The following is a 12,816-nucleotide window of genomic DNA, read 5'->3' on the forward strand; positions in this document are numbered from 1 at the left end:
GATGAAAGTGTTAGATGATGATAACTTGACTTGGGGAGTCAATGCCTATGGGGCTAGTGAGCCTATAACCTCACTAGGCAACAAGCTAGATGAAAAATCAAGACAACTACAATTGCTTCTTCCTCTAAATCTAAGAGAAAAGGGAAAGAAATTATACAAGAAGAAAAAGGATGTGATGATGAAGACTCTAAAGAAGAGGAGGAGGAAGTGTAGTGATGAAAATAAAAATGAAGACATGGCAAATCTTGGAGATGAAGATGATAATAACTATTAAAATATTTGTATTTGAATTGAACACTTGGTATTTTTAAACATATAAACATTAAAGACTTGAATTTATTTAGTTCCTATATTTTGTTGTTATTGATATTTGACATGTGTTATGTTCTTAAACTTTTACTTTTAATCATTAATATTGCATGTCTTTAATTTGGGTCTTAACTTTATATTTTTCAGCATATATATGTGTACCTTAATTTATATTAGGTATATTTAAAATGCCTAAAATAGCAGTCATCTTACTATCCGCTATCTCACTGTAGAATTTTTGGGATTGGCCACTCCGCCCTACTATCCAGATTGACTACAATGATTACAACAATCTTCCAATCACCTCTCAAGGCTGAACCGAGGCATGCAAGGTCATACAATGAAGAGCAAAACATCTTTTTATGAGGACGGTTCACGCAAGGTCAACATACAAACAAACAAACATCATATATCAAAATTATACAAAGATCACATTCTTGCAAACACTTTTCCAAGGCTGAACCACCGAGAGCATGCAAGGTCATACAATAAAGCACCCATTTTTGTGAGAATGGATCATACACAACCAACATGCATTCAAGTTCTCAACAAGGTTTCTACTTGCATGGCTATTCCAAGGATTCCCTAAGCAAACACGTGAACCTCCCCTTTTACCTTGCTTGTGTAACATCAATGAGAGAAAAGAAAATGGTAAGTGTTGAAGTGTTTCCCCCTCCAAGGTGCTTGGTTCTCCTTTGTTCCTCCAAGTAAGGTCATAGTGTGTGCCTTGGGGGTTGTGCTCTTTTGATTAAATGGAAGAGAAAATGGAAAGATGGTGGTGGGATCAAACTCAAAGTGATGTGGAAGGAAGCAAGAGTTTTGCCTTAAACTTACCTGTAAGGTCTTGGCTTTCTTGGACAAAGAAAGGAAGAAACTTCAATGAGTGATGAAGCTCGGCAGGCAGTGTGAAATCTCATGTCTTGGAGCTTAGAAATGGCCTTGAATGGCTGGCTATGAATGAAGGAGTAACTTCTCAGCCTCTAGCTGTAGGTTCGCAAAGTGGAGAAATGCATCAAATTTTTGGCTTTGCTTGGAAGCATTTCTCGGTGCAGTGAATAAGGTGGTAAACTAGTGGCATAATGGTGCAACACCTTAACCCTTTTCACCCTTGAAGGTATAGCAGCTTTGCAATTTGTTGAATAATTGTAATTTCCATGGCCATAAAATCTTGCTTGTTCGATTACCTAATTGCCTAAGGAATATTAAGTTTTGAACCTGTATATTTGGCTAATAAAAACCGAGAATATGCAGGCCGTATATGCCATTCATGTGTGGAGCCTTTCTTCCCTAAATCCAAGACCACTAAGGCTTTGTTTGTAGAGTAGACTTGACATTTTGGAGGTGGAACCTCAAAATTTGTCTAAGGGGCATGACCGAGAATGTTAACCATGCATGTCTATCCATATAATTTGAGTTTTGGAATCCTATCCTAAGCCACTAAAGAAGAATACAATGGTGCAGCTGGACAGAGATTGGAACAAATTCAGATTTGCATGCAAATTAGATAAGATATTAAAATACCGAGAATGTTGTGCAAGTGGTACGATCTCAAGCTTTAGCCAATATAAGCATTTCTACGGGCAGAATTTTGGTTCCAACATACCAAAATCACAGAGTCCTCATTATGCATTTCAAATGGAATATTACAAGTGTAAAGATTTTGTATGCAAGGTGTGAAAAGGTTAGGAATTGTCGTGAACATAGGCATGCATAAGGCCAAGACTACAAGGTGCAAAATCATATAATTTAAGGCTTGTACCAATGGACATAGGATGTTGTTTCCTAATTCCAAAACTACTAAGTCCTTGTAATCTAATGCAATAGGATTTTGGAAGAAATGTGATGAATGGTATGCTAGCTCCCTAAGGTCTAACCGGGAACAATTTCAAGGACTAATGTAATTAACCAATTTCAACTAAATATTTCCTGGCTCACTCTATTGAAATTGCCAACAAATGGAGTAAAGCAAGTAATCAAATCAACAACAGTATAGTAAACAGGAAAGGAAAGAAATGAAAAAAATATATATATCCACCAAATTGGATTTTAACTACTTTCTCTTAATAAGACATCTATTTAGCCACACTCACTTTCACACTAAAAGGGGTGTTACATGCTTTGTAATGAATTAACATAGAAAATTCTAGGTTGGAAAATGGTAGTTGGTTTATGATTTCCACTTGATATGAAGTGGAAGATTCCTTAAAATAAGAGATAGATGTACTAAAATTATTAAAATAGACATGGTTAATTGGATTGAATAACATTATGTATAGACATAGAAGCTGAGGGTCTAGTTTTGACCACAGGAGATAGTTAAGTACACATATTAGTAAAGAAACCAAGCCTAGCTAAGTTATGTTGCTTTTAGTGAATTTGCATAATTATCCTGACTTGCACTTAAGCTAACCATGATTCTTGAAAGTGCGAACAAGGAGTGACCATACTATTTTGAGTGCACTCTATACTGAAATTAAGAATTGATTGTACCTTATGCCACTACCTAGATTGCTGGCACAAAACTCCTAATCACTCATCCATAATAATTGAGAATTAATTAATTAATTACCCCATTGAGGATTAATAAACATCGAGAAAAATCTAAAGATAACATTGATTGATGGTGTGTTTTTTTTTCTAAGTAATTTATTCTTCATGAAATAATTTTTTAGTTTCACTCACTCTTTTTGTTGTGCATAGATGTAAATTTTGGAAGCCATATGAATTTCAACCTGGTTCCTCATTGTATTGTCTTTAAAGCTTTGGAGCTGGGTTGTGGGATTTTAATATAGTAAATCAAATCATATCTATACAGAGAATGTCATGAATACCATATTTTAGATGGGTAACTCGTTTGATATACCTGCAATCCTTGCAGGAATGTAGAGGATCCTTCTCGTGTAACTACTCATCTCCCTTAATATTCTCATTTTTGTCACTTTTACTTTTTTTGTTTTCCTATAGGATGTAGGAACAGGAAGCCTGAAGCCTACCTAATGGCAATTGCCACCGATTAGCAGTGTTATTTCATTTTGTTCAAAATTGTTAGCAGCTGAGATAGACATCAATTGAAATTTGGGACTCAACAATCATTCCCAAAACGTTCCTTCAAAGTTCAATTTTCATTATACCATGCATTTGAAAACATCGTTAGCAACAAACAAGGAGAATCAGGGAAGGAACCATATTAAAATAAGCATATAACTGGTGAGGGGATGAAGGGCATATCATTCTCAATTTCCATACACAAGTGTATAAAGAATACCTGAATGCATTACTTCTGCTACAGTAGCACTGGATATCAGCACTATTTTCAATCGTAGATATCATTTTCTTAATCCAATTTCTCTGATGTGGTTAGAACAGAACTTCTTATCCAAGTGTATAGAAGTCACATAAAATAGGTAAATGCAAAATCGGCCACCAATATTAATCAGTCATCAGCATCTTCCTGTGGAATATCCTCACCAAACCATCTAGGAGGATCGTATCCATACCCACCTAAAGGCATACAAGGAACTAAATTATAACAGGATTAAAGCAAAATTGTAGCTTAAATTCAGAACCAAAACTACAAGTAAGCACAATACAAATCGAAGTTAATAGTAAATACCAAGGGGATTGCAACGACAGAGACGCCACGCCGTCAAAATTGTACCCTTCGCAACTCCATACCTCTTATAAGCCTCCATGGAATACTCACTGCAAGTTGGAACGTAACGACAACTCTTGGGCAATATCGGTGAAATTTCCCCTGCACACATGGACAACATCAAATTCACAATCAGCAAGCTAATGCGTGGTTGGATAACTATTAAATTTGAGAAATAATCGCTTTTCTCAATGGCAAGATAAAGCATTATATTTACAGAAACAAGATAAACCACATGGTATAATAAACAAACGTCAAGGAAAAATGATAAAGTACATGAAATTCCTATTTAAATTAAAAGTTTAGAACCAATTACAATTCCTCTAATGGCAAAGACCTATTGGAATTGTCAATTGGTTCTTACCGTTAAGTTTGTAGTCATTTACGTTAATTAGTGCAAAATTTAACAGAATTTATGAAAGAAAAAGGAAAATTTTATTTGGTACGAAATATACAACACAAATTCACGAAAAGAAGTTATAGCATAGAAAGTGTTATCTTTTCTCTCTCCTAATCTTGTGTGGTCATTCTGAAATCCGATATGTTAAGTTGAAATTCATGCAAATTCGTAACAATACATTGGTACTGTATAGCATTTCTAAAAGAAAAAATGGATACTCTTGTAGAATCTCAACATGGACAGCGCAGCTTTGACTCCTAAATTATTCACCTCGCCATCTGAGAACCGATTAACAGTCAAAATCAAATTCCGTGACAATTGAATTAGCTTTGCATGTGTGTGGGTGAGAGAGAGAGAGAGAGAGATCACCTTGTTGGGTTTTAGCGTTCGAATCTTCATCCAATGCACGAACGATTAGGGTGCAATGTCGTACGGTTATGAAAGGACAATAGCGTTGATTGATGTTGTGTTTAAGGGAAGAAGAATTAGGGTTTCGAATTGGGATGGGAGGATAGCGGTTGAGAGGTAGAAGAAGACTAGCCATGGGTCAAGCTCCAACACGCGCCAAACCGCAACGACGCCTTGTGACCAGCGCGCAAAGTTCAGTGAATACAAAATTGGGCTTATTGAGAAAAGATAATGGTTTTTCAAGCTAACTCACTAAATAATGTTGATATTTTAGTAATTTTGTGATAAATCTAAAAATAATGGTTTTTCAAGCGAACTTAATAAAATAATGTTAATATCTTAGTAATTTGTGATAAATCTGCTTAAAATGTTTTTTTCATAATTATTATTAATTTAAAGGCCCTAAGATGAGTTAGTATATTAAGTAGCTCACAAATAAGTTAGCAAAATGACATGTTATATATAGCAAGTTTTAAAAATTTAAAACTTAATCTTTATCAAATTTTACAAATAAAAGACATCAATTTCTTAGATATTTAGAATAGATTTTTTTTAACATAATTCTTTTCAAAGTTAAAAAAGAACATAATTGTTTGTTCACATGAAATCATACCATATTCTCTTAAACTCACTCTCATCTTTGTTTCTGAAGAAGTTAAGTAATTCTCTGTTGTAATATTATTCCAGAAATTTTGTTTAATTTCTCTTCCTTCTATTTCAATTCTTTCTTATTTTCCCTCCTTAATAGCATGCAAACTCGTTTCTCATATCTACCTTAAACCTACATAATCATTATCCCTTTCGATTGTTATACTTTCAATTGTAAGATTTCCGTATTTGAAAATAGCGTATACTCATCCCAATTATCTTAAAAATCATCATTTTTGTTTGATCAGAATAAGTGTAATGACTAATGTAACACCTTAAATTTAATTTTCAATAAATAAGGGATTTCGTAAATTTCTGAAATAATAAAACTTCCATTTTTAATCCAAGTTTCATCAAACATTTCAAATAAAGAAAGGAGTTACAAATTTCATCAAACAGGTACTACATGACTTATTCAAATACAACAGTTTTCAAAATAACATCCTAAGTCCTATAGTAGTTTCATCCACCCTTTTTACTGAGTTTGGTGCTGATCGTCTTGATTACCTGAAAAATGAATGTAAGGGTGAGTACTCTACACTACCCAAAAACACACGATCAGCATAGAGTCTCACTTCCAGCACATTTTCAATACATTAAACAAATACAATCACAGGCAGCATTATCACATAGCTTATGTCAATTTAACACCGATGCACTCACGGCATCGACAACACTTCACATCCATAAGTACAATTCATAAACCCATGCATACACACGCCAGCCACACTCACTGTGGCACTATGATCATAGATTTATACCATGAATGGTCGCCGGTTACCCCCGCCTCACGGATATCACGTGGGCAGTCAAGGTCACTCAGCAAAGATAGTGGTCAGAGGTCTAGTCAGGAAGAGAGTGTGTGGCTTGTGGTACACCCGTTCCACAGTCGGTGTCACCCCTACTCCATTTTTCCTAAGGTATTTCTACCGTCCTCATCTTCCACACTTCCAGTGTATCGCTGAACCATTCACAGCACATTACAACGGCGCTACGCGCCCTATTCACATACATTTCATTCACACACGCAATATTCATGCTTACAAACGCACACAGCCCACATTTGCATTTAAATACACGGCACTAGGCCCACATTCATTTCACATCACACGGCACGTAGCTAATACTCATTTATATTACACGGCCCTTGGGCCCACATTTGTTCACAATATCATTAATTCACCAATCAATGGCATTCCATCACACACAATCACCCCCATGGGGCCTAACTATTCCAGCACACATCACATTGCACACCAATTTCCATTCAACACGCAATTTCTACTCCCTATCTCAACCACATTGCATTAATCAACAAAACACACAAGAATTATAACACATTGAGATAGGGTAGAGTCCCCCCTTACCTTGGATTAAAGACCCACACTCGGATTCGACCACGAACATGCTCCCTACACAAATTTCGACCTAAAACACATGGAAGAACTCCATGAGAATCCAAGGAAACCCAAAAACAGAGAAAAGGGGATGAGAAACGGAACCCTAACCATTAAAACTCACCTCCAAGCATTCTCCACTCGGATTCAACCCTCAATCAAGCTCACAAACGGCTTTGGAAGTAATTTAATCGGTGAAAAAAGGTTTGAGAACGAGAGGATCAAAAGGATTTAGAAGGGAGAGGAAGAAATAACCCTCCCTGAACCCTAACCCCCTTTAAATCCTTTTCTGGTCACGACACTCTCGCTACAGCGACACGCCCTCTCGCTGAAGCGAAAATATCAGACGAAATTGCACCCTAGTTTCTGCAGAATCTCGCTACAGCGAGACCTTCTCGCTACAGTGAGACTACACTCAGAAATGCACCCCAAACTGTCGCTTTCTTGCTACAGCGAGAAGGTGACAGTTCTAGTCCTTCCTCCCAAGGCCGTCTTGCTACAGCGAGAATTCTCTTGCTGCAGCGAGAACAGCCCAGAATTACTCCTTGCACTTAGGCACTTAGTCTATTTTAGCCCTATCTAGTCATGCATACACACAATACACACATCCATATACTTAATACACATAAACATCATTATCAAGTAAATCAACACACACATATATATGCATTTAGATTTATATAAATAACAATAATTAATATTACAAAATTTGGGGCGTTAGTCACGCTTACTATGGTACTGTGATCACAGATTTCTGATGCCCTCAACCTCAGGGACTTAGTTAACACTATGGATGGTCATTGAATAGCTTCTGCTCCACGGATACGTGTGCAGTATTGAGCCCCCAAGCAAAGGTATTAGTCAAAGGCCGAGCCAATAGGAGAGTGTATGGCCTATGGTGCACCCATGCTCACTATTGGTATCACCACCACCCTCTCTTTCCCAAGGTATTTCTATCGCCGTCATCTTTCATACCCCTAGTGTATTGCTGAACCATTCATAGTTTTTCAACATATTCAAATACAATCATATTCAACATGCCATTCACATACATTCTCGCCCATTTTATATTATTCAACATCAATCAATGGCATGTCCATACACTTCAACCACATTGCAACTAACCATTTCATCACACATTATACTCGATATCAATCACATTGCATTCCACACAAGTTCCCATTACAATCTAATTATAATCAAGCCATTCCATCACACACATCACCCAATAACTACCATATCATACTTCATACAAAATTTTTATTAAAACACATATTCTCCTATATTCTATCTCAACCACATTTCATCATCTAACATCATAAACGAAATTCAACCTAAAGAGATAGGGTAGAGCTCCCCTTACCTCGGAATGAAGACCCAACACGAAACTCAACAATCGAAATGCTCCCTGCATAGATTTCATCCTAAATACATGAAAGAATTTCATGAGAAACCAAAGAGAACTGAGAAAACAGAGAAGAGGGACAAAAACTGAAACGCCATCAAACTTACCTCAATCCTAAACCCCTAATATACCCTATGGGTTGTGACACTCTTGCTACAGCGAGATATTCTCATTGCAGCGAGTCTTCTCTCGCTACAGCAAAATTCTCAGATGATTTTTTGCACTCTGGTTTCTGTGGAATCTCGCTACAATGAGACTGCACCCAGAAATGCACTTCCTCTATTGCCCTCTTGCTACAACGAGAACGTAACAACGAGGATGCCCTACAACACACTCCAACCTATATTTTCCAATTAGTTCAGCCCAATCACAAATCAAACATACTCAGTATAGGATCAACATCCATACTCATGGTCATATACACATTCATATACATTCACATTATCACCCACATTTACACTTATATTCATATCTTCATATACATCAAATGCACATTCAAATAACAACCCACATACTTCTATTAATAACCAAATAATATTACAAAATTCGGGGCATTACAATTATAAACCTAAGCAATACACAATCTACTTAAGCCAAGGACGTAGTAGCTTAAGCGTTATATCTACAGTTTAAGTGATATATGTTTAGTTTAAGCGAAATAGTAAGTCCTTATCATTTACATAAGTGAGATAACAAATTATTAGCTACTTTATTTTATAGACTCGTTCTTATCTTCACTTAAACTATATATTTAAATTTAAAAGTAAAATATATTTTCTTCCTATTTGTTAATCACCATAAAATACCAGTTGTCCAACTAAATGCAATTTAATTAATTTGATATCATATTACTTAGTTAAGTCATATATTACGGTCACAAATCTCAAACTGAAAATGACAGAGTATAAAAAAATATACTTTTTTGTGAATTTTAATTTTTTATTATTTATTATAATTTTAATTTGGACATACATTTCAATTATAAAAGTTGACATTAATCCTAAGAATGTATTTGTAATGCTTTAAGTTTTGTAATAGTATTTGATTATTAATATAATTGTAAATTCCCATTTGAATGTGTATTTTGATTTATGTGATGATGATGTGAATATATGTGGGTATATGTGTGTATGACCATGTGTGGATGGACACGTAAATGTGTATTAAGGATGTTTGATTTGTAATTGAGCTGTACTGATTGGAAATATAGGTTAGTGTGTACTGCAAGGACATTCTCGCTATAGCAGGAAAATTCTTGCTATAGCGAGAAAGTCCATGGCGAATTAAGCGTCTCTGTTGCACTCCCACTGTAGCGAGAGGGCAACAAAGAGAGGTAGTTTTCTGGGCATAGTCTTGCTAGAGCGAGAGGATCTCGCTGTGGCAAAAGTGTCGCGAATCCTAAGGTATTTAAGAAGTTTAGGATTCAAGAAACTCATTTCCCACTTTTTCTCCTCATCCCTCTTTCAATTCTCTCCACCCTCAACCCATTTTCACCGATTAAATTGCCTCCAAAGCCATTTGTGCTGTTAGATTGAAGGTTGGAATCACGTTTGGAATATTTGGAGGTAAGTTTTATGAACTAGGGTTGTAGTTTTCGTCCCTCTTCTTTGTTTTCCGATTTCTCATGGAGTTTTCCATGTGTTTAGGACGAAAATTTGTGTGGGCAGCATTTCTATTGTTGATTTTGTGTTGGATCTTTAATCCGAGGTAAAGGGGGGACTCTACCCTATCTCATTGTGCTTAAAATTTGTTTATTTTGCTATATGTTACAACGTAGTTAAGATAGAACGTAGAGAAACGTGTAGAATGATAGAAATTTGTAGTAATCATAATGTGATGGATGCCGGATATTGTGTGTGATGGATAGTAAATGTTGTGTGTGTGATGGAGTAACTTGATTGCAATAAGATTGTGATAGAAATTGGGGATTTGAATGTAATGTGATTGAATATGTGTGTGCATGCCATGAATACTACGGATGATTGAGAAAGTGGGTGAAAGTGTGTGGAAATGGCATATTAATTGTGACTATGATTGTGTTTGGAATGGTTGAAAACTATGAATGGTTACAGTGAAACACTAGGGGTGTGGAAAATAGGGGCGGTAAAAATAGCTTGGGGAAAAGAGGGTGGTGGTGACGCCAACAGTGAGCGTGGGTGCACCACAGGCCACACACTCTCCTTCTGACTCAGCCTCTAACTAACATTTTTGCTAAGGGGTCCGTTGTTGTTTACAATTCTGAACACTAGTAAGTGCACTAGGAATTGCAGCAAGTAATGAGTAATTTTTAAGATCAGAATATCGTCTCCACAGGGAATTAGGAAATCAATTATCACTTCAAAGAACTATAACCATTTGAGCCATACGAATTTGGAAGATTTATAACATTCAGAAGTCAAGAACAAGCACAATTAAAAAGTAAGAAACTTGCAGTAAAAACAGAGTATGAAAGTTGTGATGAAATAAGATAGGAATGAAGAATAGTTAGGAATTTATTTCACAAGAATGTCAATATCAATTCAATCATGCCTCTAAATATTCAAGTAATTGGTTAATTGCCAATCAGTTTCTCTTATTAATAGTCAAAGTTTAATTCCTTAAATCATTGACCCTAACAAGCAACTAAACCTCCCTAATCCCTTAGGTGAAGTTCAATTTCAAGATGCATTAAGACTTAGAACTGTAGAATTGCAGTATTAGGTCTCCTTATCCCTAAGAAATCCCCAATTCTGATTGCTAACTCAGATCAGAGAAGCAAATCCAACTTCCATTGGTAAATGTTCCTCTTTGATTAACCATACGAATTTCCATTCACAAAGTGCAATAACAGCAGAATTAACAATTCAATTAATCAAAAACTCAAATTTCAGAAGAAAATATCGAATCAATACATCAATTCAAGTTCCATAAACTCCTAACTATGGAGAATTAAGCAAACATTGTAACCGAGAAAAAGAAAGAAGGAGAAGAAGAGAAGAATTGCAGAGAAGCCATCTCGATGAGCTCCAATCCAATGCCTTTTCTTAGAGCTTCGAAATTTTGACCCCAATCCTCTCTCTCACTCTCTCTCAACGATAATCTAAAAGAAAAAACGGAAAATGAACAAAAAGCCCCGAGTTCTGAGCTTAAAACATGTATTTCTAGAAATCCCAATTCTGTGCATTATCACTCTTGCTGATAAGAGTGGCCACGCAGAAGCTCATGTTGTTTCTGGAAACTGGAACTATCACTTTCGCTGCTAAGAGTTGCAACGCAGGAGGTCGAGTAGTTGCACATCATCACTTTCGAGAGTAAGAGTGACCACGCATAACTTGCCTTGATTCACTCCTCTTTGGAACATCCACTTTCGCTGGTAAGAGTGTTAACGTAGAGCTCGCTGAAATTTTGCCTTCTCTGGAACACTCACTTTCACCAGCAAGAGCATTAACGCAAAGCTTGTTCTTCTGAGTAACTCTCTAGAACACTCACTTTCGCTGGTAAGAGTGACCATGCCCAGACTCTTTTCTTCTTTTAAGCTCTGGAACGATCACTTTCATTGGGAAAAGTGTTAACGCCCAGTGTGTATTCCTCTTTGATGTCTAAAGTGATCACTTTCACTGACAATAGTGATCACGCCCAACCTGCATTCCATTGTTCTTGTGTTTTGGAGTCCAGAATTGTTATTCTTCCTCTTCATTTCCATTGATCTTCCATTTCCATGACTTTTGCTCAGATTATTCCTACAAAAATAAGATTAATTTCTTAAGATCTAAGCAGAAATTCCACAAATGCTAAAATAAGTACATATTAAAAGAAAACTTTCAATCATTCTATTTTTCTGAATCTTTCTACTTTTCTTATATATTTTCCTTATCAAATGGGTTATAAATACATTAAAATATTAGTAAAAATATGGATTCATCACTACCCCAAACTTGAATTTTTGCTTGTCCTCAAGCAAATCAAACTAAACCAAGGGTAATTCCTCCATTTTTCAAAATCAATTCACACACTGCTTATTTCAGAATTTTCAATTTCCAATTCTGTGTTTTCTGCCAAATTGTCAATCAAATTGTTCATCTCAATACTCATTATGATAGTCATACTGCATTAATCAATTATGGGCGAGAATTTGCTATCTAAATTCATATATATCAAAAAAGTTCATGTGAGTACAATTAGTAAACATGATCACAGCTCACTTGGAAGTGTTTCTCTCATAACTCAACAGTGTTTGGGTATTGTTTTCTCTCTAAATCATCAATTTCACTACACTCTACCATATGCTTGCCCATATTCTCAATCTCCTCTGCTTAATACATGTAATCACACAATCAGAGGACTTTTTCAGGTTATAACAGGGCTAAGGTCAAGATAGGTATTGAATAAAATGGAAAACAATTTATGCATTTTCAAAAGATCAGAGACATTTTGAGTGAATGACTTTAAAACTAGCATGGGTCTGCATTATCTCTCATTAATTCCCTCAATTTATGCAGCACACAGATTCTTCGTGCAACAAGGTTCCAGTTTTTCTTCTTTCTTTCTTGCTTCCCTTCACTACTTCTTTTTCATTCCTTTTTCTGCAGCACTTTGTTGCATATTCTTCTTGTAAATT

General features: G+C 35.9%; 1 protein-coding gene across 1 annotated transcript; it reads right to left on the reverse strand.

Moving 5' to 3' along the window:
• Positions 1–3,272: 3,272 nt before the first annotated feature.
• On the reverse strand, positions 3,273–5,007 carry LOC113850469 (UPF0161 protein At3g09310). The gene is made up of 4 exons (XM_027481027.1): positions 4,731–5,007; positions 4,580–4,639; positions 3,923–4,063; positions 3,273–3,810 (listed from the first exon to the last, which is right to left on the reverse strand). Exons 1-4 carry the CDS (start codon positions 4,903–4,905, stop codon positions 3,743–3,745), a joined length of 444 nt encoding a protein of 147 aa, XP_027336828.1. The 5' UTR covers positions 4,906–5,007; the 3' UTR covers positions 3,273–3,742.
• Between the last annotated feature and the right edge of the window lie 7,809 nt (positions 5,008–12,816).

Source organism: Abrus precatorius, unplaced genomic scaffold (assembly GCF_003935025.1).
Source record: "Abrus precatorius isolate BTA unplaced genomic scaffold, Abrus_2018 Scaffold9, whole genome shotgun sequence".
In the NCBI taxonomy this organism is placed as follows: Eukaryota; Viridiplantae; Streptophyta; class Magnoliopsida; order Fabales; family Fabaceae; genus Abrus; species Abrus precatorius.

Coding starts and splice junctions, on each gene's coding strand:
- LOC113850469 (XM_027481027.1), bottom strand. CDS start 4,905: ATGGCTAGTCTTCTTCTACCTCTCAACCGCTATCCTCCCATCCCAATT. Junction 4,640..4,730: donor GAACGCTAAAACCCAACAAG/GTGATCTCTCTC, acceptor ATCGGTTCTCAG/ATGGCGAGGTGAATAATTTA. Junction 3,811..3,922: donor CTGTCGTTGCAATCCCCTTG/GTATTTACTATT, acceptor GTATGCCTTTAG/GTGGGTATGGATACGATCCT.